This window comes from Panthera pardus, unplaced genomic scaffold (genome assembly GCF_024362965.1).
Source record: "Panthera pardus isolate Hobbes unplaced genomic scaffold, ASM2436296v1 HiC_scaffold_15, whole genome shotgun sequence".
Lineage (NCBI taxonomy): Eukaryota > Metazoa > Chordata > Mammalia > Carnivora > Felidae > Panthera > Panthera pardus.
Window position 1 is genome coordinate 88,108,179 of NW_026526710.1, and position 27,532 is coordinate 88,135,710.

The window sequence follows — 27,532 nt, forward strand, 5'->3', positions numbered from 1 at the left end:
TTGGAACAGACCCGTGGCCGGAAGTGCCAGTGTTGGCCACACTCGGCAGGGGAGACGGGGCTCGCAGACGGGTTGGCTAATGTGCTCACATCACACTGAACAAGTGACAGGCCAGGAGCACCACGGGGATCTGCCAGCTGTGGTGTAAGTGCAGCCTCTTTACCAGGGTCTGCTCCGTTATGAGTATCTCCGCCCACTAGACATGTGACGTGCAAAGCGTCCTGCTTGAAAGTCTGGCTTGCAAGCGTGCGTGGGCCTTGCAAACCCAGGAGGACCGTGGTGTGTCTTCATCGGAGAACTTCTGGTTCTTGCCGGAGGCACCTTTTGAGAGCTCGGAAAGGATGCCAAGACAGACAGGACTTGCAGAGTGTTGGAGAGAGGGCCTCACGGGGTCAGCACTCCCAAAGAAAGCAACAAAAATACTGACAGAACTACCAAATCAATCATTTCACAATCTGGAAATTCACCGAAGAGGCGGAACAAACTGAAAAGCATTTACTCGAGAAAAAACGGACCCACGAAGAAGAGTGGGTCTGTGATGGTGTAAGCGGGGGCTACTCCCATCCTGCCTTCCCCAGCTCCTTGGAGCATAGCTGTGGAAAGACAGCAGCTTCACAGACCGTGAAGGACGTTGGCCTCTGTGGGGCTCTGTGAACACCCTGCCCCGAAGCGCAAACAGTGTCTTGACTGGTGGTGAAGCTCCCTGGAAGGGTCGTCTTGCCGGGCCATGATGGAAAACACAGACGGCTGGACTCACGCTTGTGGGAGATTGCCAAGGCTGGGATCTCAACCGGGGCCAGCGGGAGACCGGCCACACCAGGTGACCGCAGCGGGGTTGACAAGCCCCGACATATTCCCGGGGACCGGGAGACCGCACGTGTGCACACAGACGCGCACATGCTCAGGAAAGACCCGGGGAAAGAAAGGACCGGGTCGTTCGCCGCGGGCTGGCCTGGAGACCCTGTGCGGAAGCAGAGTGGATGCTGAGGCTGACTTGGGGATTGCCTGCAGTTCGATCTCATCAACAGAAGGTGGAGATGTAAGGCATTTAAAGAAACCTCCCAAATGACCATTAACCCTGCTGACCTGAGGGTGACCCTTGGGAAGCCAGGCTTCAAAATAAAAACATGGTTTTCAAAGAGGAATAGAGAACTTAGTAGCCACACATTACAGAGAATACAGGAGCCACAGAATCCGTCCAGAAAAGTCATCACATACACAGCAGCAAGGGAAGGGGGAAATAAAGAGCAAACCCTATTGGCGGAGGAGTCTGCTTCCAAAGTTCCTCCAATACGTTATCTATAATGCCCAGTTTTCAACTAAAACATTACGAAACCTGGAAAGAAACTTGAAAATATGTCCCGTACAGACGGGGAAGAAACAACGCACCAGAGTAGACAGTGTCCCTGAGAGGGCTCAGCTGTTGGACTTAGCAGCAAGGGCTTTAAGTCAGCGGCTGGAGATCTGTTCAAAGAACTAAAGGAAACTGTGTTTAAATAATTAAAGGAAAGTATGACAACAGTGTCTCAGCAAATAGAGATTATCCATAACGAGATTAAAAGTTTTTTAAAGAACCAAGTAGACATTCTCGCCTTGCAGAGTACAATAACTGAAACGAAAAGTTCATTAGAGAGGCTCAGAGGCCGATTGGAATTGGCAGAGAAAAAGAGTCAACGAACTTGAAGAAATGTCTATAGGTTATCCAGTCTGAGGAATAGAAAGAAAAAGGAAAATGAATGTGTGGGAAACCATAAAACATGTAAATAGGCATACTGAGAATCAAGAAAGACAGGAGAGAGAGAAAGGGGTAGGAAAAATATATGAAGAGGTAATGGCCCAAATCTCCCCAGATTTGATGAAAAACATTGTACATATCCAAAAAAAAAAAAAAAATCAACAAATTCCAAGTAGAATAAATCCAAAGAAATACAGCTAAGCCCATTATAATCAGACTGTCGAAAGTCAAAGGGAAAGACACAATCCTGAAACCAACAGGAGAGAAACAAGCCCCCAGGGACACGGAGTCCTCAACGAGAGTAGTGGCTGACTTCTCACTAGCAATCGCAGAGGTCACAGAGGAAAAGACCATTGACCAAGAAGTCAATAGCTAGCAGATCTAGCTTTAAAAATGAAGGAGAAATGGGGCGCCTGGGTGGCTCAGTCGGTTGGGCGTCCGACTTCGGCTCAGGTCATGATCTCACGGTTTGTGAGTTCGAGCCCCGCGTCAGGCTCTGTGCTGACAGCTCAGAGCCTGGAGCCTGTTTCGGATTCTGTCTCCCCCTCTCTGTGCTCCTCCCCTGCTCCTGCTCTGTCTCTGTCTCTCTCAAAAAATAAATAAACATTAAAATTTTTTTTTTAAATGGGGAAATAAAACTGTTCCTGGGTAAACAACGATGTGGATATTTTTGTTGCCAGCAGACCTGACCTAGGAGACGTTTTGAAGGCAGTCCTCTCGGCTGTTGGCAACTCAGATACACGCACTTGGTAAAAAGTAATTTTGTAGACAAATTAAAAAGACAGCATACATATTTCAAAACTCTTTTCTTCAAACTTGTTTAAAAGAAAATACATAAAATAAAAATTACAAAACTATTCTGATTAGCTTATATAAAGATGTCATTTGTGTGACAATAATAGAAAGGGAATGGTAGGGAAGGAAGCTATATCAAAGCAAAGGATCTCTATGTTATTAGGAATAAGTTAATATTAGACTGAACTAGAAGGCTTTAAATTAAGCTGTATATTATAATCTCTAGAAGAGCCACAACAAAAACTAATTGAAAAATTTACACCGTAAATGAAACCAAGCCAAACCAAACAAAAAAAGCATTAAAGTGATACATTAGAAAACATATTTAACACAAATGAAGGTAGTAATGAAAGGTCATGGAAACAAGAAAAACAACAAACAACCCCCACCCCCCAAGACATGGAAAACAAACAACAAAATGGCAAATGTAATTCCTACAACAAAATTACATTAAATTTAAATGAACTAAATACTCCAATAAAAAGGTAAAGTTTGTCAGACTGGATTAGGGAAAAGAAAACAAAGCAGGACCCAATTATGTGCTGTCTACAGACGACATACTTTAGATTTAAAGGCACAAATAGGTTGAAAGGATGGAAAAGATATACCAAGCAAACAGTGACCAAAAGAGATTTGGAGACAAAATCAATTTAAGACCAAAGAAAATGTCGAGGCGCCTGGGTGGCTCAGTCAGTTACGTCTGACGCTTGATTTTGGCTCCGGTCACCATCTCATGGTTCGTGAGTTCAAGCCCCGCATCAGGCTCCATGCTGCCTGGGATTGTCACCCTCTTCCTCTCTCTCTGCAACCCCCTTAAAACAAATAAACTTGAAAAAAATGAAAGAAAATGTTGATGGAGACAAAAAGGGACAATTTATAATGAGTGAAATGTAAATTGAGCAAGAAGATACAATAATTTTAAATATACTTGCACCTAAAAACGCCTGCATAAAACATGAAACAAAAATCGGTAGATTTAAAGGGATAAACGGAAAGACGATTTAAAAATAATGACTGGAGACCTCACCACACTACTGTCAGTGATGGACAGAATAACTAGACAAAAAATCAGGAAGGATGTAGAACAATTGAACAGTGCTGTCAACCAGCTTGACCCAAAAGACATGGATAGAACACTCAACAGAGTGGAATGTGGGTGGAACATTCTCCAGGGTACATTTTCTATTCATACAACGAGCCTTAGTAAATTTTAAAGGATTAATTCTCATCACGGTGGAATTAATGGAATTAATTTATGGAATCAGTGCAGTCCCTATCAAAATTCTAGCAGGTATTTGGTTTTGCTTTTTTTCAGTAACATGACAGATGACAAAATGATCCTAAAATTCATACGGAATTTCAAAGATCCAGAGTAGCCAAAACAATTTTAAAAACAAAGAACGGAGTGGGACACACACTTCCCGATTCAAAATTTACTATAAAGCTACAACGATGAAGACAGCGTGGCACTGGCGTAAGACATAAGGATCAACGGAACAGAATTTAGAGGTAAGAAATCCCTATATTTATGGTAAGTTGATTTTTAACAAAAATGCCGAGCCATTTAACTGGGGCAGAGGATAGCCTTTTTAACAAATGACGCCAGAAGAATCGGACATCCACGTGCAAAAGAGCGAACTTGCACCTGTAGCCTCATACCGTACACAAAAATCTCAAAATTGATCCTGGAATTAAATGTACAAGCTAAAACGATAAACACGTAGTAAATAACATAAGAGGAAAATCTTCAAGACCTTAGATTACGCAAAGATTTTTTAGATATGATACCAAAAAACCTAGTCCAATATCTAAAAAGGGGCAAATGAGACCCCATCAAAATGCAAATTTTATTCTGCTTCGAAAGAACTATTCAGAAAATGAGAAGACAAACAATTGACTAAGGAATATAGTTGCAAAATACGTATCTGATCGAGGGCTCGTATCCAGAATGTACCAGAGGTCTTATCTCAACAATAAGAAGACAGCCTAGACAAAAACTGGCATCTAAGATTTAAGTAGACGTGTGAACGGCCAATAAGCACGTGCAGATATGCTCAACGTCGTCAGTCACCAGGGAGGGCAGCTGTGACACCGACACGGAGGTGATTTTGTACCCAGTGGAGGGAGTCTGATAAGCAAGAATGGCAGCGGCACACTTGGGAAAGGGCAGAGGAAACGGGAGCACAGTTGTGTCCCGTGGCCCATCCATTGCACGCTTCAGTATCTGCCCACGAGAAGTCAGCACCGACGTCCACACAAGGCCTTGCGTGCAGATGTTCTCAGCAGCATTATTTTTAACGCCCGAACATCTGAGACAACCGAGTGTCCAGCCCCTGGACCACAGACGGGAAAGGCATGTCACAACCAGACGATGGAGTGTTACTCAGCCAGAAGGAGGATTGACGTGCTAACACACACTCCAGCGTGGTGCACCTGGAAAACACAAGGCCGAGTCAAAAAGCTGGACACAAACACCCCCTGTTACGTGGCTCCGTCCGTGTGAACGTGTCCAGAAGAGCCAGACCTCCAGGGATGGCTTTAGGTCTGCATCTGTTACGGGGCTTAAGGAGCTTCCTTCCAAAGTCACCCACGTTTGTTAACACACTCGATGCCAGAGGCAGAACGGCTCTTTTGAAGCTGAAGGCTTGTGTGTGTCACGTACGGTTTTTCCTTTGTGGAACACGTACGGTCCTTGGACTCCTTTCTTAAGGACAGCTGGGAGACAATTCTGTTTGTATGTGGCATAAACACAATGCTGGCGGTCGAATTTCTTGGGGGGCGCAAAACTGCGTGTGCTTCCACATTATCCCCTATTTAGCCGACGTAGGGACCTTTTGGGGGCACGGCCAGTGAGTGGTACCAGGGGCCGCTCCGTTGGTTGCCTCGTGGCGGCGTCCTCGATCTCCCGCCGTCGGGCATGCAGCCTGTCCATCGGTTTCCATGTCGGGTGGGTGCACGGAGCTGGGAGTCCCTGTACCTTTCTCTGCTTGAATTTTGAAGCAGGGTTCTTCCTTCCTTGCAGATTATAACGCGGACACTTACACACACTACAGAACAAAGAAGGCCTGTTCCTTTCTGAAACATCCGCCCTTATCGGGCCCAGGGGACCCCGGCTAATCAGAGCCTGATACTGCGCACAATGGGCCGAGTCAGCCAGACCACTCCCCGCCCTGGGCGCACGCTGTCGCTGCAGAGCCAGCGGCCGGTGTTCTTTTGTTCTGAAATGGGACAGACAGTGCAGGATGCAGTCATCGGGCCTGGGGGCGGCGTTATCAGCCCCCCGGCCGTCCTCTCTCCCACCCAAGGGTGCAGGCTTCCCCAGCACTCGGCCCTATCAGGCCCCACAGCTGCTGTTAGTTTAGATACGGCAGGAAGTGGGCCCGGAGGACAGTGGCAGTTGATGGCCCTCGGCGGCGTCCAGAAACGCCTGTGATTTGCCTCGGGTCTGGCTCTAGCCCGAGTCCACCGCAGGGGGGAAAGGGGGAAAGTGCCACAGAGACACCGTCTGGCCACACAGATGTAGGGGAGCCTGGCTGCCACCTGGGGCCTTGGCTGGCCACTCAGAGCGGGCAGCTGGGCCTGAGAGCCCAAAGTGGGACCCGCGCACGGGCAGCACCCTTCAAACCAAAAGGAAGAAGCCTGGGACCCCGGACCTGTGCACTTCCTCCGGCTAGCCCGTGTAGCTCTTTGTTGTGGAAATGGCTACAGACCTGTCAAGACCCCGGGGAAAGCCTTGTTGTCCGGCCCCTCTGTCCTTTCTGCCCCTGACACGGGCAGATGGTTCTGATGGGGCTGAGAGCCGTGGCCCAGAGACAGCTGGGCTGGAAACCGGGGGCAGGTCCTGGCCGGCGGTCCGCATCACGATGGGTTCCCCGCCGGGGTGGCTCTGAGAAGTCCACGGGCTCGGCGCTGCCTGTGCCGGGACCCTCTGGGTGGGGCAGACCTTTCTCCCCCACCGGCCCCTCTCGGGCTTGTGCTGGAACCGGTTTCCAGAAGGGACTCCAGATAAGACAGTGGCGCCGTTACGGCCCTAGCCGGCATCTGAGAACCTTTCTCGTGAGAAATTGCATCTCGGGACACTTCCCCCGAATTGCCATCCCCAAACGAGATCGGGGAACAGGGAGCGTGCCCCTGGCCGCGGCACGGCTGCGTCCCGGGTGGGGAAGGCCGTGCTGTGCCTGCTGCTCTTGGCACACCTCCCCGCCTTCACGGTGTCAAACCTCGAGTCGCCTTCATTTGCACTTTGCTTTTTTTTTTCCACGGTAGCTGTTGCCAGCAAGCCGTAAACTACCGTATATCACTCAGATTTAAGAACCTAAACTTTAAAACAAATTGAACTCTTGTTGACATTGTAATAAAAATCAGAATGGAACCAAGTGGCTCAGTAGAAGCAAACTTCAGTTATTTTTGTGGATTTAAGATTGTTTTCTGGGATTCCCAGACTCCCAGCACAGCGAAGTTATTTCCTCTTGGCAGATGGCTGGACAGCAGAAGGGCGGTGGACGGAGGGAGGGCGGTGGCGCTGGGCCGTGCGGCCTGCCCGTCAGCGGCGGGCTCGCTCTGGCTTCGGCGGGGGTGTCTGCGGCCACACTTGATAAAGCCACAGGACAGCTTGCAGTGCTGGGGCTGGGGGAGTGGCATGCCCACATTTTTTTTATGCACTTGAATTTAAGAAAAGCGCCCAAAACCTGCCTGTCAAGGTCTGGCCGCTCATCGAGTGTTTGTCTGGATTAAAAGCGTGGGAAGCACGCGTCGGACTGTCGTTGCGAACTTTGTCCAAACGCTGGAAAGTGCACAGAGCGGCCGCACCCGCCCTCCGCTCCCCTGGTCCTTATCTCTCATCACCCGTTAACCACGGTGTTGATGCTCTGTCACTCTCAGAGATGGAAACGGTGGTTTCCACGGGACCAAGTGCCAGCTTTCCATCCTGCGTGCAGCTTCCTGTCCCGATAGGGCGGAATGAAGTATGGCACGGAGACATACGGATGGAAACTGGGTGATTGATCACTTTGGTGAGCATTTCCCCGGAGGCGTGGCAGGCTCCCTGGGGGTGCCTTTTGACCTGGGCTTTCAAGCGAGCCTTTTACCAGAATCGGCCCTTCCCTGGCCTGCCGCTTCCTCCTCTGTTCTGCTTCCTGTTTCTGTGTTTTCAAGGCCAGGTGGGCAGCGGGGCCCAGTGCACACGGCCTGGAGCCGTCCCCAGCTGCCGCCCTGCTAGGTCGGCAGAGCCTGGCGTTGGGGAGCCGGCGGGGGTGGCCGGGCACCGGCACGGCTCCTACCTGCCGCCAAGGCGCAGCCGGGAGGAGGCCCCTCTGCGCTGGGAGGAGCTGGGGCCTGGAGTGTGGGCTTTGCTGAGCAGACGGCATCCAGCACATTCATTAAATGCTGGGAAGGTGAGGAGAGCTTCAGGACGCACAACCCTCTGGGCGGTTTCTTCCTGGCGCCCCTCGGTGTCCCGAGCTGCAAAGAGCAGGGCCCTGGGCACCAGGAGCATCTTTGCAGACACTCGGGGGACTCTTAGAGCAGCTCTGGTCACCGTTGCATCGGTGACCTCCACTTGAGCAGGGCTTCCTGAAGTCAGCACTCAGATGGGTGCGTGGAAGTGTGGCCAGACCTCTGGCCACTTGTGGGGAAGGTGGAGCCGTGGTGGAGGGGCTGACCTCGGGCGCCTAGGCCTGCACTGTGCCCGGGACCCCAGACCTGTCCACTTCGTCTGGCTAGTCCGTGTAGCTCTTTGTTGTGGAAATGGCCACAGACCCGTCAAGACCCCGGGGAAAGCTCAGACACTGCTTTGCCGTAAAGTTACCCACGCCCGATACAGAGCCCCTTCAGTCTGAGCTAATGTCTGTTGTGCACGCATATTTCTAAATAGCTCGTTCTCTGCACATTGCCTCCTTTTGAGGACACATGTTAAGGCTTCTCCGGAAGCCAATGTAGATAAACAGAGAGAGAGTTAATGCCAGATTTTGCAAATGGGTGGCTCATAGCCCCACCAAAAGGAAGAAACCCGGCAGACGCGAGCCCGCCACGTGGCTGGGCGGTGACGTCGGCCCGGCCTGAGCAATAAATGCCCAGAAGCCTCCGGTGAGACTGTTACTTAGCTCTCGCTCGGTCTCCTGGAAACTCATGCAGAGGATCCGTTCAACTTTCGAAAGAGGACATAACAAACAATATTTGCAGATTCCTCACTCTGTTCCGGCATCGCGGGGCCTTCAAAACACAGGCACACCTCGGTTCTCTGGCTCCTCGAGAATTAGAGGGGAGTGGGCAGAGGAGGTCAGGCAGCTGACGATAGTCACAGTTGAAATAGCGGTTCGAGAAGACAGAGCCAAGCTGCCGGACCGCTGATGACCACGCACTTGCCTTGAGTCTGGGGACCTAGAGGTGGTTTTGGGAGGACTTTTCAGGAGAGTGAGACAGGCTGGGTTGTAACAGGCTGTAACCTGTCCCGTGTCTGCTCCACGTGGACAGCCGCAGATGCGTGGGCCTCTGAAGGACGTGACCCGTCTCCAGGCTTGGGTTCCGTCGGGAGTTCGGAGCAGGTAGACTCCCCCCGGAAAGCAGCTCTGAGAAAGCTGCAGACCCAGGCGGGGTGCTTCCGCGGGCCCCCCGCGTCCTTCCCGCGTTCGGGCGACGGCTCGGGTCTGTCCTTTCGAGGAGGGTCGGAAACGGCGGTTCCACCTGAGGCCTCTGGCCGAGAAGTGGTCTTCGGGAGCGCAGTGACACAGCCAGACCGCTCCTCTTGGTGGACCAGGGGCGCGCGGTTATTACATAAAGTCAATTAGAGCGCATACATGCCGGTCCTGCTGATTTGATTTAGAACTCACGAAAGCTCCAGTAATGGGCAATTACAAGAAACTTAATGGCCCTTTATACTGAATGCAGCTTCCGTGGCACCTAATATACTGTGATGAATTACTCATTATGTGCAGTGTTGGAATAGCTTCTATAAAGATTAATAATCAGATAATCAATACAAAAATTCAATCTTGGGTGTTTTTCCACTCCAGGGTCAATATGTCCTCCAGACCAGGGGCCTGTTCCCTGGGCTGTATTTGGCGGCCGCTCCCTCTCAGTTCAGTTGTCTCTTCCACACACAGAATCTCTGAGAGGAACTTACCAGCTCGGTTTTGCACACGGTTTTCTTCCTGCGTTCTGTGATTTTTCTGTTCAGATCTTCACAGAATAAAGAAGCAGGCTTCGCTGCTGGTCGGTTTTCTCAATACTCACAGGAACAATTCCTACCCTCAAGGTGGGCTCAGACCAATGGGGCCCGTGAGCACGGGAGTGGCAGCAGGTGGCCCTCCCCCGGGGGGCCGGGAGAGCCAGGAGCGGGACGCGGGCGTCCCGGGTGGCAGGGTGAAAAGGTGTCTTGGTGCAGAGGACATCGCTGGGGGTGGGCGCTGCCGTGGGATGGCCTCGGCCGCCCAGCAGCTTCCCCAGGTAGCAGCCGAGGCGCCTAGGCTGACCGGCAGTCACCGGCTCCTCCCGGGCTCCAGCTTGCCTCTGAAGACGGTGTTGGCATTTAATTATGAAAGTTTCAGACGCGTGCAAGATACGATGAATAGTGCGGTGGGTCCCCAGGGCCCTCACCCAGGTCCACACTCGGGGCGGGCAGGACATGGCACTCTGTTCCTTCTCTGCCCTGTAGCGGTCGTTGCTGAGATCGCAAGGACCCGGGTCCTGGACCTCGTGTCTGCCGCCTGCCATCCCGCAGGTACAGACGGCTGTTTAAGCGACCACTTTCTTATGTGATTACAGCAGGGCAGCCCCGCCTGACAGAATTACTCATGGTTCTCTGGTAAGGTGAGGATCTACTTCAAACTCACATTAACCGATAAGGTGTGGTTTCACTTCCCGTGAAGCCAGGAACAGGTGGGCTTGAGCCTTTCCTCTGCCTCCGTGATGAGCGGCCTCTTCTGACCAAACCCGGCAGCTGCCAGGCGGGTGGAGGGCGCTTGGCCTGCGCTCGGCCGGCGGGCGGTCTGGTGCGGCCTGCCGAGGCCCAGCCGGTGCACCGTCGTGTGGACGCTGCCGATGCCCGCAAAGGATCGGGAGCCACTTGCTTCGTAAGCCTTTTGTGTTGAGGACACCCGACTGGTGTCCCCGGGCAGGGAGACAGGAGGCAGCAGCCCGATGGTCTCTCTGTCTCTCTCAGTCCACTTCACGTTGTTATTTTTTAATTAAAGGCAGCTTTTTCGGTCTTTTATTTTTTCATTTCTGTTAATTCTGCGTGAATAGAAATTGTATATTTCGGGGGAATGTGTTTTCTAGCAGCACAAAGAAAGCCCTGGAAAAACGCTGGTGGTTTAGTGATCCCCAGGAGCGACTGTGGGGTGAGTTTGGCGTGGATACAAAAATGGGCCAGGTGATAGGGGAGCATACGCCCGCCACACGCCCGCGGAACCCCCCAGTCACGTGGCCGGCCCGGTCCCCACGGAGGCTGGAGTTTCCACACGGGCGTTCGCATTATCTGGAGTATTCGGGCTAAATAAGGAAGCAGGCACTGAAGGCAGGAAAATTATTCTGTTTTAATGGCTGACAGTCCCGTGTGACAATAGTATCTGCCAGTGCCAGCCCCACACGCAGTCGGGAGGGTCATGTTTTATTAAAACCGTGACTTGTTGTCACTCAGACTTCGCCGTCCCGGTCCCTCCTTCCAAAAATAGCAGGCCCTGTGGCAGTGGCTTATTATGATTAAAAAGATAAAAATAAGTGAAGGCTGAAATGGGTCCAGGACACCCGAGGTAACACGGGAACTTACTTTTTAATGAAACTTGAGAGACGGCCTCATTTTCCACCGCCTCACAAAGCGTCTTTGAAAAAAGTCAGAAAAGTAAAACAGGACTTCGGTGATGTTGCAACTCTGCATTTTCAGAATTGCCATGGTTGTGACAGTCCTGCAGAACGGCACCTGCTCTCGCCCGAGGCCGTGCGGGGCCGGGGACAGCACCGGCCACGCCAGGTGGGGCCGCGTGGACGCTGAGCCCGCCGTCCACACCAGGCCACGGACGGAGCGCCCACCTGTGAACGAGGAGGTAGGGACGGCGGACTTTGTAAGACGCTGCCTCTTTTAAGAAATTAAAACCCCGCACGAGAGACGGCTCCAGCTCTCTTCAGCGCCCACCCGTGCTTGGGGGGAACAAAAGCGTGTTCTTCTCTGCTCCTACCTTTCCAAGCGGTGGCTTTTATCGTGACGTTTTCACGCACTGCCCACGCCTGCCGCAATGCTTTCAGTCACCAAGGAGATCTGGCTCCGTCTGTGCAGCGGCGCGTGTGAACACCGTGTGTCCAGCAGGCCACCGACCGCGTGGACCACGCCCTCCGCACGGAAGGTCTCGGCAGCGAGGACCCGCGCGCTCATTAGGGTTTGCGTCCGGTGGCCTCCGCGTCCCAGAACCACTGGCCGTGGAAAGGTTCACACGGCAGACACTACCTGGCCAGCGATATTTCTGGTTGCGCTGCTGTCTGCCTAAATTATCATCCTCTCGGGTTACAGCGCTAACTTTAGCTAACGGTGTATTTTCTGGGAAAGTTAGTAAATACTTTTTAAAATTATCTTTTAGTTATAGGAATGGGGAAAACGGCCTTCCTGTTTTGTTTTGCTCCTCACAAAGCTATTTTGGCTCTCCCTTAAAAATAAAAATGTCTCTGATGAAGGGCACGCATTTTGCCGTCCCTCAGAAAAAACTGAGTAAGCGCGTACCAACCACCCTCGTACGTTTCTTTACATGCGGTACGTAATTTGGCCGTGAGCTTCGAGCGGGCCCACGGGACGAGACAGTGCCGCTGTGGCCACAGGACCTGCGCCCAGAACTTAATCCTGTGTGGATCCTTCAGGCCTGTTTGTTTCCCACGTGGCTTGTGTTTAAAGGACAGCGATGGCTTTTGAAAAGTCGTCCTCTTCGTGAAAAAGCGGCATCGTGGCCTGTCCTCAAACCAGAAATGAAAAAGGAACAGTGGCCCTGCCAGGCTGACTGTGAATTTTTAAAACTTCCCGGGACAACTGTCTCCTTAGCAGAACTAACCTCACTATCGGAAAGGAGGAAGATGCTTTAAAAATGTGTTTTACGTAATCAAGTTAACGAGTACCGACGCAATCGATATTTTTTTCAAACGGCAGACGCGAGAGTGTTACTTGTGAAGTATAGCCCTTAGCCATCTTCACTGAACTTTTTTAAAGCAAAGATGACGCCGTGTGGCTGGGGGAACGTTGCCGAACTGGATTTCTTACTCCCGAGGCCCAAACCCAGCTCCCGAGGAAGTCGGCCCAGTGTCTGTGTGGACACCCGCCTCTCCCGTGTCCTTCCTCCCCGAAGCCCCGCACGTGGGCCCCACGACCCTGATGGGTTGGTTCCTGCCAGGGAGAGGGGACAGAGACCCCCCGCCCACGGTCCCAGGCCTGTGGGGCCAGGCAGAGGCAGCCCGGGGGCGTCCGTTCAGTTGTTTCGCCCCGGGCGACACTCAGGGCTGCGTCCGGGGCTGTCGGCGCTCTGTGACAGACACGGGGCGCGCGGCCCGTGTTTGCGTTAGCCCACGACACGCCTACACGGAGAGGTGCTCTGATCCTGTAAAGAATGCACACGCTGTGCAGGAAATACTGAAACTCAACACACGGAAATGACCCCCGCCTCTCGGCACCGTTGTGAGTCTCTGTGAGCGCGCGTGCAGCGTGGCCTAGCCCAGGCCTCCGCTGACATGCCCGAAAGTCCATTCTTCCCACGGACAGGAAACTGAAAGTTCACTGGAAAGTGCCAGTCCTGCGGCACGTCGGCTTTGGAAGCAGGCTGGCTGAGCACGCACTGGGCGCGTCGACGCGTCCCCCTGCCGTTCAGAAAGCCAGCCTGGAGAGCCTGTCCCCAAGGAGGCCGTCGCTCAGGCCGCTGACGATGCTGTGTAAGGCCTGGAGCGTCCCCTGCCCTCTCTGGGCCCATCTTCGAAGAACGATAATCACATCCACCTCCCAGAGGGCTGGGGAGGGTGCTGTCTTACGCTCGGCACGCACAACTCCAGCCGGGAGGTTGGTTTCTCCGTTCGGCGTGGTCACGGCATCCCCGACTCGGAGGGCAGAGAGGGGTCTCGGCCAAGCCCCCTTGTCATGGAGGAGACCCTCAGGCTCCAGTCAGGCGCAGGGGCAGGGTGAGAACAGGACCCAGGTCGTCTTCCTCCGGCCCTCCCGCTGCTGCGTCCGCCCCAAGAGCGAGTGTCTGGGGCGCAAAGAGCTCATGTCAGGTTTTCCGGGGAAGGTCACAGGCCTCCGTTCATGAATCTCTGACCCGGCGTTTAAATGGTGCGGCAATCACGTGAAGGGACTTGAGTTCTGAGAAAGTTAGAGGATCGTGGGACCACGAGGAGTTGTTGGCTTTGAAGTGGCTTCATTCACGGCCCCGGGCACCCCCCCACCCCGCACAACAGGGGTCGGGCCGCCTTTCAAAACAAGCACCACCTAGATGCTGGGTCGTTTCTGTCACTTTCTGGGGATTGCTTTCCCTCCCAGAGTCTGTTTCTATTTTAACTCTGATCGCACAGCGTCCTATAGTTCTTAGGATCTAAGGGACACACTGTCAGGACCCCGGGTCTCCTTTCTAGTCTTAGGATGCCGTCATCACTTCCAAGCCCCTGTCATTTAAAGTCAAGTACAGATGCACACACCATCACTTCTTCCCTCAGGGTAGGAAGGAGGGCTGTCGCGGAGGAAGTGTGGGGGCCGAAAAGATGGACGGCACCCTCCTCCCCAGGCCGGCGATGAGCAAGCTGCCTCGGAGGCCGAGAGAGGCCCCCACGGGCAGGCAAGGTGTGTTGACAGCGGGCGGCTGTGCCGGGCCGTCACGTCGGAAAAACAGACTTAAAACCGGTCGAGTGGGCACACGTGGCGAGAGCAGGGCCCGTGTCAGGCGGGCAGCGTCGTGTCAGGGCCTCCGGCAGACCGTCCGTGCGGCGCCTGGGACCGCCGTGCCACGCCGCTGGGATTTCTGAATGAAGTTTCCCGTACGGCGTGTCAGCAAACCTCTGGCTTTGATATCTGTGTGATCGAGTTGAGGGCGGTCAGTTCCCTTTGCTGTTTGTTTCAGAGCAAAGGAAATGCTGATGTGCGGTGTTCGTTCTGACGATGCAGTGGAAAATTGGTGGCCGTACAGACACCGAGTGGTTCCTGGTTCCTCCGGTCGCTTGCTTCTTCTCCTCCTTGAAAAAAAAAAAATTTTTTTTCAAGGCACAGAACAGCTAGTACAGGAGAAATGAATGAAAAAAAGTAGGTGTTTTTAGCACAAACGGAACAGAATGCCACATCTGTGTGCATGGCGCCAGTGGGGGGTGGTGTTTTAAGAGAAGCCGCGGAAGAGGGGAACGCGGCCCTGCCTTCGGCCCTTCCCCACCCTTCACGCCGGGTTCTGAGCCCCGAGCAGCCCTGCGGGCACAGAGGGGACCAGGGGCAGGGGCAGAGTAGAGGCCAGGCTGGGAGGAGGGGGCCTGGCGGGCGCGGGCGCGGACCCTGGGCTGGCAGAGCTCCTCACCCGTGAGCCCGAGGGCCGCCGTGGCCACTTGCCGAGCCTCCCTCCCACTCTCTGCTTCCAAACCTGCGACCGCAGCGTCTGCCTCCCTCCCCTCCCTCCTGGGACTGTCGCGGGGGACGGCAACGGTGCGCGTGCGTGTGTGTGGGGAGCGGGGGGGCTGCCTACGTGCGGGGCCGACCTGCCCCGTGCTGGTTCCTGACATTCTGATTGAGATCCTTGGCCGCTTTCGCAAACCAGGAATTCCGAAAAGGGGAAACTGGGCTTATAAGCGAGGCGTCAAGAAGGAAAACATGTTCAGTGAGGTTCAGACCCTCGCCGCCCCCTTCGGTCACGTTGTCTCAGGAGAGTCCGACAGAAGCGCACCAGGGGTAAACCGAGGCCATTTCACTACAGCACGAGGCTGTAAAGTCCGTTTTTTTCAAAATGGTGTTGAAAAGGAAACTCGTTAGATGAAAATACAAAAATTTTACTTTAGAAAGGACCCTTCACTGATTACTTTGCGAACTTATTTGTAAATCGCCGCGAGATCTGTGTGTGTTGCTGGAAGGTTCCAGTGACGGTGGACAGATAACGTGAGCGGAGGTGAGAGCGCGTGCCTGTGCTTTGTACGTTTTAGACTTTAAATGTTAAAAAAACACGAATTTTCTTTTCACTCCGTCTCAGATCTGCACATCGAGGTGGCTCGGGTGTGTGTGTGTGTGTGTATCCTGCACACGTATCCCAGAGTAAAACAAGAATTCAAACTGCCACAGAAGTTTCAGGAAAAAAAACAGTAGTTTCCACCTTGGGAGCGCTTGAGAGAAAACTTAAATACGAGGGAAAAAACCTTTCTCATTAAATTAAATTGTGGTATAACAGCTCACCACATCCTGCTGCAGGGACATCTGACACTAAGCAAAGCAAAGGTTCCTCTTTTAGGTGGCTGACAAGCTGCGAGGGTCACATGTTACCTGCAGTTCAAAATACTCGTACAGAGAAAAAACCCTTCGTGTCGGTGGAAAAGCTGAATAAGAAGATGGAAACTATCAGCAGAGAGGAGACACTGTAGGAAACCGTAACAGAGAGAAAACCGCCCCCAAAGTCACCAGCACAAGCCCCTGGGGGCGGCTGTGGACTCACGGGGCCTCGGAACCGTGACCTCACGGAAGACAAGTGGGAGGCCGTGGCCAGGGTGAGGCCAGGGGCGACGGGACCCCGCGTTCTCGTCCTCAACCCGGCCCTCGGAGCGCTCGGGCCCTGCCTGAGGTCCGTCTGGAGCGGGAGCCATCGTGGCTTTCCCCGCAAGGCCAAGGCACAGATTGTGAAACAGCGTGGCTGTGCGATTGTCCCGCCCTCAGTTGTGCGGCCGAGCTGTGTTGGGGGGACCTGGTCCACCTGCCCCTTCTGTCAGCTGCGGCTGCCCCGTGCGCTCCCGAGGGGACCTCAGGGCAGGTCCGAAGGGCGTTGGCGTGTGCGCGTGGGTCCTGAGCGCGGTGCTAAGGTGCCTGCCGCGCTGTGACGCTGCTCGACGGTGCCGGGCCTGGAGGACGGGGGCATCGGATGACCGCTCGCTTCCGGCCGGCCGTTGCTGGGAGGCAGGCGGGGCCGGTGACTTCTCAGAAACCCACGGACGCCAGTGACGGGCCAGGAGCACGGCCCTCCCAGCCCTCCTGAGACCCTCCTGCCAGCCTGGGTGGGGGCAGGTGCCAGGACAGAGGGCCGTGACGCGCTCCGCCGGGTCCCTGGGCCGCTCAGGGTGCGCTGAGTGATTTCCCTACCCCCACCCACCTCGGGCTCCCCCTTCAAGGTTCAGGTGACCCGGTGGGCAGCAAGGGGAAGCCCGCTCCTGAGGCTGCTTCCCCTTTTGTCGTGTCACACAGATGTTGTTTTTCCTGTGCTCTGTGTAACCCGGGCGAACTAGAAGATTCGTGGCTGCTTTGCTCAAGCCTCCCTTCTATTGGTTGTCCTTATCACCCGTCAGACGTCCCCACATTCCCAGATACGACTACCCCTCAGACCTCCCGACGTGTCCCTGCCTTTATTACCCCTCGGACCTTCTGAAATGCCCCGTCACTGTTACCTCTCACACCTCCCCAACTTCCCCGATGTAATTACCCCTCAGACCTCCCCAATTCCCCATCGTTATTCCCCCTCAGACCCTCACACTTCCCCATCATTATTACTCCCTCTACCTTCCCACATTCTCCGGCATTATTACCCCTGTGACTTCCCCACATTTTCCCTCATTATTAACCATCAGGCCCCGCAGATTCCGTCATTTTTCTTTGTCTGGCTCCCTCACATCTCCGTCATTATAGCCCCTCAGAACGCCCCGACTTCCCGGTCATTATTGCCCCTGAGAACTTCCCCCCCACCTGGTCAGTGATCTCACTAGGGTCGCATCTCTGGTCTGAGACTTCGCTGTCCTTGGCAGTGGAAGGAGCAGTGACACCCAGACCCCCGTGTGTGTAACTGACAAGTCCGGCCCGTCCCTCAGGGCGTCCTGTCCAGGAGGGCGAGTCTGCACAAGCTGTCACGGCTGAGTGTTGCAGCCCCCGACCCAGGCAGGCCTGTGGTGGCCGGACCCCCCGTCCCACCGTGCCATCACCTGCCGGGCCCGGAGCCCAGACGTCGCCACGGACGCCCCCCAGACTTCCATCTGAAATTGGGTCAGGAAGGGCTCCTGGGCCCACCGGCCCGGTCAGCGTAGGAGGATGTGAGACTTTTAGACTTCTAAACCGCCCGGTGCCACGCCGGCCGTGGCGACGTGCTCTGTGGGGGGGTGGCGGTCGCCGCCTCTGCCAGCTGCCACCTCGGGGCTGGGCTTTCCGCACGCGGCTTCGTGCCGTCCTGAGGATGTCCCGCCTGCCCCGCGTGGTCCGGAGACACGCGAATGTCAGGAGGACCTTCTCCGCGCCAAGGCAGGGCCCCAAGGAAGCTCGCGCTCGTCATCCTTCTCTGTGCGAATGTTCTTCTGTGTCAGCTCTTCTGCAAAATACCAGCTGGACGCGCGCCTCTCGAAACAGAAGGCCCAGCAAGTGAAGCGGGAGGCAGAGGGGAGCTGTCGCTGGTGGCCCAGGCCCTTGTGCCCGTGCTCCAGGGGCCCGTGGCACCTGGGACCTTGGGAGCGCAGGGCAGTCTCGGGGTCAAGTGACGGGGGAGGCCGTGTGGTCCGGGCGGCGGAAGCGGGGAGCACCTCTCCCTGCCTTCCCAGGTGCCTCGGCCGCGCGCTTCTCAGGGCTCTCTAGCGGGCCTCGCAAAGCTGGGCGGCCAGAGTGTCGCAGAGAAACTGCGTGTGGCTGACCCCTGGGACGCTCCAGGGACGGGTGTTGTCCTGAGAGCTGGCCTGAGCAGCCGGGCCTCATCAGCAGCTGGGAAGAGTCACTCGCCCGGCGTGAGCCACGGCCCCTCCGGTGTTTTGTGCCTGAAGGTCAGTGCCATCTTCAGAGAAGGTGTGGCTCGTGCATCACGTCCGTGTCCCCGGCAGATGTGTCCTCTGCAGGCATGCTGGCCTGGCGCCCACTCTGGCCTGCTGTGCTTCTGGTGTTTGCATTGAGTGACTCATCCCACCCCCCACCCCATAGGCGGCCCCCTTGCAGGCCGCGGGTGGGCCTGGGCACAGTGTGGGACGCCATGGCCCTGGGTCTGAGCCCGGGCTGCACCTTCGGGAAGAGCTGGTGGCCTGGGGCTTCGCGGGCAGGCTCCCGCCTGTGAAGCCGGGCTGTTATCAGCACCCATATGACACAGTTCCTGGTTCCCCCAACCCCGTTTTATTATTGTTGTTCTTAACAATAGTAGGGGTGTCGAAAGGGCATTTAGGGGAGGGGTGGGGGTGATGACAGGTGTGCCAGCTGCCGGCTGCAGGAAGCCGCCCTCGGACCCGCTGGGGCCTTTGCAGAAACACGCGGAATTTATCTGGGCGGCAAAGGGAAGCCCGGGCAGTTCCGTGACGTGAGCGTGTGCTCCCCACCCCCCAGTTCTCTTGGCAAAGTGGGCCGTGGGGACGCGTCCCCTGCCTGGGGGCCGGTCACGGGGTGGAGAGAGGGATGTTGTGCAGCTCGCTCACGATGGCCTTTGCCAGCTTCGCTCATTTCCTCTCCTGCTGCCAAAAACCACACGCTGATAGTGGACATGGACGAGGAAACAAAAATGGAGGAAGAGCCACAAACAAAGGGAGGCCCTGGCCGCTTTGTGGTCGGCCCTCCTCTCGGACGTGGCCTGTCCGACGACGAGAGCAAGGAGGGGGGTTCTCTGAGCATGGACTTCACGGGGGTGCCTCCACCTCTTCCCGTGGAGACGCCAGCTGTGCGCTCCTGCCCGGAGAAGACGCGCTCACGGCACCCGGACCGGCGCCTGGCGCCTCTCCCGGAGCCCGCCGTCGCGGGGCCGGTTCGCAACCGTGCTTCTGGACTAGAGCGGTAACCTGACCACCGCCGGCCCCTGGAGTCGTGGAGCTGGGTCCTGGGCAGCTGCGTGCTGCCGGCTCAGGGCACCCCAGGCCCGCGGTGGGGAGCAGGAAGGAATTCCATCCTGCCCAGAGACCCCCTGTCGTGGGCTCCGCGAGACTGCCCGAAAGCATGGCTGATGGGATTTCTGGTTCTTACATACGCTTCTGGGCAGAGCAGCATTTCCTTAATGATTTCTCTGTTGTGTTTTCTTGCAGTAAATGAGATAATCCGGAACGATCTCTCCAGCACCAACATCTGATCGTAGCTGGCGACACGGAACTCGCTCCGAAGCCGCGTGGTGTCGACTCGGCCGCTGACCGTTGAGCTTCGGCACCAGGACTTCAAGTAAACTGAGCAGAGCCCTGGTGCCGGTCAGATCCCCGGCTTCATGAAGATTTGCATTGTCCGCTCACAGAAGCTGCCCGGCGGCTGGCGGGACGGGCCACTCCTCCCGTGTCAAGACTGAAAGGGGCGCGCCTCCCACGGGGGGACTCCAGTGCTGGAAGTGCCTTATTACGCAGACCCCAGCATCGGGGCGCCACGGGGGAGCCCTGAGTCTGCTACCAGGAGAGTATTTGTAGGAGCAGAAGCTATAAAGACACTTCATCCTGAGGCTTTCTCTTGTGTAAATTAGGAGAATACTGGCAAGCTAGGTAGGCATTGTGAGAAATACCTCACACGTGCTTCCTGCTTTTTCTCAGCTTTCCTCGGGCTGCAGCGTGCAATCTGTTGCCTCGTTCGGTGCATCGTAGAGACCTTCTGCTTTGTCCTCGCTCTCGTCACCTGCCCCCTCCCCCGTGTTACTGGAACCATAGGATCGTTAATTGTAGCATGCTAGGGTTTTGTTTTTAATCTGGCTTTGGGCGTAGCGCGCGTAAGATGATAGCACGAGATAGGCTGCTGGACGAAAAAAGAAGTCTGTCTGCCACACGACAGCTCTTGCGTTTGCATGTATGTACAGATTGGGCACATATTTAAGTACAGATAATAACGACAGAGGCGGTGACGTCCGGTCTTTGCCCAGCGAGGGCTGCCGTGTCAGCAGCAGTAACCAGCGTCCGTTCCGGAAGGTGCATCTAAGACAAAGCCTGGCTTTTCAGCTGCGTGCACTGGGCCCACGTCCCTCCAGCGGGCCTTCGTCGTCTCGTGCCGTCAGCCGAGCACTTTAGAAAGCCGGGAGACGTGCGTTCGCAACGCCTGGATGCTACCAGACGGCAGGTGGGACAGTCACTGTAAATAACATCCCAAGAGGAGTGTAATATATTTGTTCAGCTGTAAGATTGTTACTTCACAGAAGCCTTATATCTCCGCTTCATCTAAGACAACGATTACCAAAAACGTTTTAACACGCAGCGACTGTAGTGTGTTTTCCGACTAGTTACTGTTAACGGATAGGTTAGTGTAAGCTTTACTACTGCGTTTGTGCAATTAACAGCTTATTACACGTTGTTCCTAGCAGTGGCCTGTTGTTCCACGTAACCAAAAAGCATGGTCTCATTGGCTAACCTAATAATTGTGCCTTAGGAATTCATGCCCCCTCATGGAACATGCCTGAATTGCACCCGCCGGCGGAGGTCGTAAGTTACAATAACGAAACATAACGTCACGGTAGAGAACGCTCTCCCGCAGAAACGATGATTTTAAAACTGCTCTTCAGTGTGGTTATGTCTTATTCTTGTCTGACTCCCAGAAAGGACACGGCCCCGAAAGCCACATCTGTAGCATTTGCACACAACTGCCACGGGCGACGGTGTATGGCTCCGCGTAGACGTGACCCCGCTTCTCCCAGGCTGCTGCCCCGCCCGTAGCCCAGACCGCAGCCCGCAGTTAGCGCCCCAGGACTCGCATGGAACACTGCTCGGTAGGCTGTCCTAAGGAGAGGAGACGTTTGGTATTTGTGTCCACTGTCTGTGCTTAGGAAATAGATCCAATAAAGCAGTATTTTTTTGCCGGACGATCTTAGTCTGCCGGTGATTCATTACGTGCGCGGACCATCCTACCCGGCTCTCAGGGACTTCCTGCGGTATCTCCCGGTTCCGCTGGCATCTGCACGAAGCGCTGTGGGGCAGAGCCGCCCCGGCACGACCACAAAGCACCGGCTGCCCCTGCGGTGGGGTCCCCTCCTCCGCGTCCGAGGAGAGGCCTGCACGGAACACGGAAGAGGCGGCCGTGTGGCCGCGGCCGCAGATGCTCTAAACGCCGCGCTTCAGAGCCGCTCACCCAGGCCGGGCGGACGGGGAGCTTTCACTCGAGCCAAACGCTTCCACTCCGAAGGGCGACCCGGGCGAGGCTGTGGCCACGCGCACGCCCGCGTGCCACGCGGCCGTCACTTGGGAAGATGACGTGTGTCCGCAGACCTGTTGTCGCTCTGCTCGCTCCTTCCAGCTGCTCGGCCCCTTTCCCCACCAGACCCACTGCAGCTCAGGTAGGGAAACGCTGTCTAGCTGTTCATAAAGCCAGCGCGAAACCCAGAACTTCTCCAGCACTGATGATTCTGAATTGTCACAAACGGTGCTTTGATTTTAGGACTTCCCGAAATGCAAGATTTCCTCTTTGTTTTCCCGAGACGAGGTGGAGTGTTAGAGAAACCTGGGTCACCTAGCGAGCGGGGTTGGCAAGCACCTGCTCCCTCCGAGGGGAGTGTGGGGGCCGGGGGGGGTGGGGGGGCCGTGGACAAGAGGGGACCCGCGGGGCCCGTCACAGGCCAGGAGCCCCGAGCCCGCTGGACGCAGAGGGGATCCGGAGTGCCATCTGCCCCTCCTGAGAGCAGACCCACGGGGCCCCAGACCGGACTGGCATCCCTGAAGAATGTCCTGGAAGCTATTAAATTCAAAGCGAGTTTTTATAAACCTGTCACACCCCCCCTGCCCAACAATAGGATTTTATATTCCAGGAACAAAAATACGAATCCACAAATTAAGGGACGGTCTCTGCCGAAAAGGTGGGGTTTCTGCAAATACCTGTTGACCTAGTTTCGTTTCTTTTGGGTTGATTTTGGGTAATAAGGGAAGCGTAGCGCGGGCTCGCCTCTAGCAAGGCGTTTTGCCCTCACACGGCCACGCTGGCCGGGCCCCTGGAGCATCGGGGCCGCTTGCCTGCCAGCCACTCGTCTCTCGCGGTGACCGGGATCGGGCGGCACGTGCCCCAGAACCGTCTGCTGTGGCGCAAAGCCGTGCCCGGGGCCGTGCCCGGGGCCCGTAGGGCAGACTCCTCCTCCCTTTGCTGCCGGTCCCGCCCTTCCCACGTTTGAGACCGGGTGGTATGGAAAGGTCCGGCAAACATCCAGGCCCTCCTCGTAACCACGCTCAACCTAAGCAAAAATCCGGGTACTTTAGCTCCCCCATCTCAAGGGCGTCCTCTGACCTGAGCAGTCGGAGTCCCAGCTGGGGACAACTCTCCACGCCCCCACCTTTGCTCCAAGGAGGGTCTGTGACCTCCCTGTGCGGTGTCCCAACAACATCACAAGGAGGGTGTCCCCGCACAACTGTCGTTACATGTTGCCCGAGAAACGCGTCCCGCGTTGGAGCACAGAGGCTGTGCTGAAGCTGCTGTACCTGGGAAGGAGGTGCAGAGCCCGAGATGAAGGGCCTGTGTGAGACCACGGTCTTTAAAGACGTGCACACAGGATGAAATTAAGCTTTTAAAGTGGACAACTCAGTGGCACCGAGCACGTTCACGGTGTTGTGTAACTGCCGCCTCTATCTGGTTCCGAGTACGTCGTCACCCCCGAAGGGACCCCTGGACTCATCGAGCGGTCGCCCCTGCCCCAGCCCCTGGTAACGTCTGTGAACTCTTTCTGGGGACTTCATATCCGTCCACCCGTACAGCAGGTGGCCCTGAGTGAAAGAACTCAGCAGAATGGTTTCAGGGTGCATGCACATCACAGCATTTGTCAGGACTCCACACCTCACTCACTAGGTGGCCAAAACCCACTCCGCTGTGTGGCTAGAGCAGTTTGTGGACCGCTCGTTGGCGGGTGGACATCCGGGCCGCCTCCACCGTTGGCTGCTGGGAACACTGGCTGAGTCCCTGCCTGCAGGTCTGGGGCCCGTCCCTCGGAGCGCGTTTCTTGGGTACTTAGGTAACTGCCTCACTCTTTTCTTTAAGTTTATTTGTTTATTTGGGCGGGGGGTGGGTGCGGAGGGAGACAGAGGATCCCAAGCAGGCCTCAAGCTGCCAGCGCAGAGCCCGACGCAGGACTCGATCTCACCAACCGGGAGATCCCACCTGATCTGGAATCAAGAGGTGGACGCTCAACTGACCGAGCCCCCCAGACGCCCCTGTATGTCTCACGTTTGGAAGAACGGCTTTCTCTTGTCCAGTTTTAAACGTACTCGTCCCTAACACAGACCCCAGATCACGAGCCTAATCTGCGGTCGTCTGTGTGAACTGCATCGCGTTCGTGGTTCTTCCTGCCAGGAGACACGACGTTAAGTGTAAGATGACCAGATGCTCACTTGTGTCCAAGGGGAGGGCGGGTCTCGCCCTCGTGCCTCCACCGCCGCCGGGTCGCCAGCATCCGAGCCGTTCGCGAGGTGCCACCGGAGCCCGAGTTACGTGTCGCTGTTTTACTTGCCACACACAGAGGACGCCGCGGGGAGAAGAGCAAAGACGACCGCTGTCGCCGGAGATGCGCGGCTGTGCTGGGCTCCCGTGAGGCCCTGCTGGCCTGGCGCTCGGTGTCCTGACCTTGCCACGAGGACGACTGCCATCTTCTGCCCCGCGTGACCTTCTAACAGTCGCGTTCTCGCTGGGCCCTTGTGTCTGTGACCGGCGGGTCGCAGCCGAGCGGCTCCTTCCACAAGGTGCCCAGCACGGGAGTTACTGGCAGTAACGACTGTAATTATCAGGGCCTTTTGTATCATTTTCCGTTCCTCGTTCTCCCCGAGTCGAGGAGGGGTGCTGAGGAGGGAGGAGGACTTGATCTGGAGGAAGCCCCAGTCACATCTGGAAGGAGGGGGCGGCGATCGAGCCCTTCCCTCCTTGCTGTCCCTTCTGGAGCCCGGCCTGGGCTGCACAGACCGTCCCTGCTGCCTGTCAGCCCCACCCGCCAGGGGCACCCTGGTCCACACACGCTCCTCTGGAAGAGGTGCGTTTTCCAGACCATCTGTGGTCTGTCTCTGAAGGTCCTGAGCTGTGAATGTTGTCACCGGTGCTCCCTCCCCGCTCACTCCACCCAGTCCCCGTGCGGCGACCCTGGGGTCGCATCTCTACAGCACCGGGAAGGCCCAGATTCCGCCATTAGAAAGTCATTCCTGCGGTGTGAAGCTGTGTCCACCATTTAAAAGTGATGCCCTGTGGTTGGAGGGTGCCAGCGGCCCCGGGCTGAGGGTCTCCACGTTTGCCTGGGAAGCAGCAGGAGCCCTGAATCTTGAAGGGAGAAGGGTGCCGGGACCGCCCAAAAACATTAGCTGAGACCGACAAAGCCACTGCCCCCTGCCAGCTCCCTGAACTGGCATCCCCGGCACGGCCCTCTGGGGACCCGCAGGCCCAGCCTCCTTCCGCACCTCCGTGTGTGGCAGGCCGTGGCCGGACACCCCAGGCTGCACGGCAAAGCCACGGGCACAGAGTTTCTTTGTGATTTGGGGAGACCCCTCCCTTCTCCTCCAACGGAGCAATGATTCCCTTGTACGGTGCAGTCAGCAACGGGGCACAACACAGACCAAGTGCCACCTCTGTGCGGGGCATGTTCTAGAAGCTTGGTGTAACGGCGGACAAGACTTCCTCCGGAGGAAAAGAGCCATTAACCTCCGTGCCCCGTGGAAGGGCCCATGTGCAGTCCGGCAGGGCGGGCGAGCCGTGCGGAAGAGGGGTGCCAGCGGGGAGCAGAGCGGGGGTCAGGGAGACCTCGCGGGAAAGTGCTGGTCGAGCCAACACTTGAAGAGGTGACATTGTCCCGAGCAAGAGTGCCCCATGGGGGCGACCACCAACGCAGAGATCCTAGGCCAGGCACACCGGGCGCTCTCGAGAGGCCAGGAGGGACGAGGGGGCAGCGGGCAGGGGCAGAGTTTCTTTCCCATGAGGGCTAAGACGGTGTTTCTGACCCTCACGTGGCCAGGCCCTGGGCCCGGGCAGACGCCATCACAGTGGACATGGCTGTCCTCGGCTTCCAGGTGGCCCAGCCTCTCAGACGCTCCCCTGGACGCCCGGATGCCAGGATGTAAGGAGCACGCCGTGGGGAGGCCGCGTGCGGATGTCCCCACAGATCCCCGGACGTGTGAGGGGGAGAGGACAGACAGATGGACGGCCGAAGAGACGCAGAGAGCCGCCCCCTCCCCCCTCAGGGCAGCCGGGACCAGATGTCCCTGGTGGCGTTGAGCCCCGTCATCAGGCAGCTGTGTTACAAAACTAATAATCCACAAAACAAAGAGTTACAGCGAAATAAGAAGAATCCGGGTCCTACCAGCCAGGTTAGTTTGGGCGCGGAAAGGGGTGGGATCTGGGGCCCAGGCGGTGCCGCTGGGAGAGGAGACACGGTGGGGGCGGCCCCACGTTCGGCTGTGCCCCGCTTCCTCCTGTCGCCCTCCCGGCTGCCCAGCCAGACTCGCGTCCTGGATGGAGCCCTCTGCTGCCCCTCCTGCTGCCCTCACTTCTCTCGGTGTAAATGTCGCGCACGTCTCGCCCCGCTTGGCACTGTCTCCCCGGGGACTGGCAGGCTAACGTCCCCGTCCGTAAAATAAGGGGCTGTCCTCCCCAGAGCTGATGCACTCGTGGCATCCGCGACGGGCGGTGTGCGTGTCCCCAGAGTTCCTGCACTGGAGCCCCAACCCCCAGAGTGCCGACGTGGGGAGGTGGGCCTTTGGGAGCCGGTGACGGGAGCCCGCGCGGACAGAGGGGCCCTCTCGCTGTCGGCAGCCGCTGCGTGGGGAGGACAGAAGGTGGGTCTGAAAGCCCGCGGCCGCGCCCGGAGGCCGCCACGCTGGCGCTGAGCTGAGCCTCCCGCCCCAGCACTGAGAAGAGAATGCGCCCCGGCTGAGCCCTGGGGTTCGTCCCCCCGGACGGAGCGGAGACGGCACCTCCGGGCTCCGCCGCTGCCCCCGCGTCTCCCGCATCTCAGCGGCCAAGGTCCTCCTCCGGGGGCTGCCGGCGGGTGGAGCGCTGCCGCACGGGCGCCCCCTTCCAGCCAAGGACAGAAGATGGGGGTGTCCTCATGTCGAGCGGAAAGAGGCGGGAATTCAAACACTCCTCGAGGAAGGGGACGAGGGTCGGGGTGTGTGTGGAGTGCGTGTGGTGTGGGCCGAGCGTGCTGCGTGTGCGTGCGTATGCTGCGTGCTGTGCGTCGAGGGTGCGTGGTGAGTGTGCAATGTGCTGCCCGGGTCGCGTCCGTCGCCCCCGCCGCTCGCATCTACGCTCCGTATCTGCGGCCCTGCCGTTTCTTTTCCGTGGCCCCGTGTGTTCTGTGGCCGCAGCCGGCCGTGCCTCCGGGGTGCGTCCTCCGTGCTCCCCGCCGCCGGGCACCCTTCCGTCCACGGGTGGAGCCCGGCGCCTGTAAGTCCTCGCCCGCTGAGGGCGGCTGGGCCCCCGGGGGGCCGCCGCGAAGGGTGCCCGCGTGAGTGTTCATCGCGGTGAGCACGGGGTTCCTGTCCGTGGGGCGGGGGCGCGAGGCAGCGGCCGCGGGCCGTAGGCAAGAGCGCGCTCCGTTTGCCGAGCGCCCCAATCCCCCGGGGAGTCGCTCGCTCGCTGTCGGCACCCCTCCAGCAGCCCGTGAGCGATCCTCGGCAGGCCGGCCATCCTGGCCACCGCGCGCTGCCGTGGCACCGTGGTTTGCGCTCGCGGTGCCCGGTGGCTGCTGGTGGCGAGCGCTTCTCACGCCCGGCCGCCATCGGTGCGCTCTCCTTGGTGACACGACTCTGTGCCTTGGCCTGTTTTCTACCAGGATTGTTTTTGTCTTGTTTTAACTATCAGGTTTCAGGGGTCTTTATAATGCACGTCGTCTGTCAGATGGTGGTTTGCGAATGTTTTCTCCCAGTCTGTGGCTTGTCTTCTTAGCCTCTCGACAGATCTTTAGGAGAGAAAAACTCGAATTTTGATGAGACACAGTTTGTCAGTTTTTCCCTTGACGG

At 56.7% G+C, this 27,532-nt stretch overlaps 1 protein-coding gene across 4 annotated transcripts in view; it reads left to right on the plus strand.

Moving 5' to 3' along the window:
• NFATC1 (nuclear factor of activated T cells 1) overlaps positions 1–21,423 on the plus strand; it is a 106,295-nt gene extending 84,872 nt beyond the window's left edge. For all 4 annotated transcript variants that reach the window (XM_019423609.2, XM_019423610.2, XM_019423617.2 and 1 more), the window contains one exon: positions 19,685–21,423. In XM_019423609.2, coding sequence (XP_019279154.1) covers positions 19,685–19,728 — 44 coding nt within the window. In that variant the 3' untranslated portion in view covers positions 19,729–21,423. The remainder of the gene's footprint in view (positions 1–19,684) is intronic.
• The last annotated feature ends 6,109 nt before the right edge of the window (positions 21,424–27,532 follow it).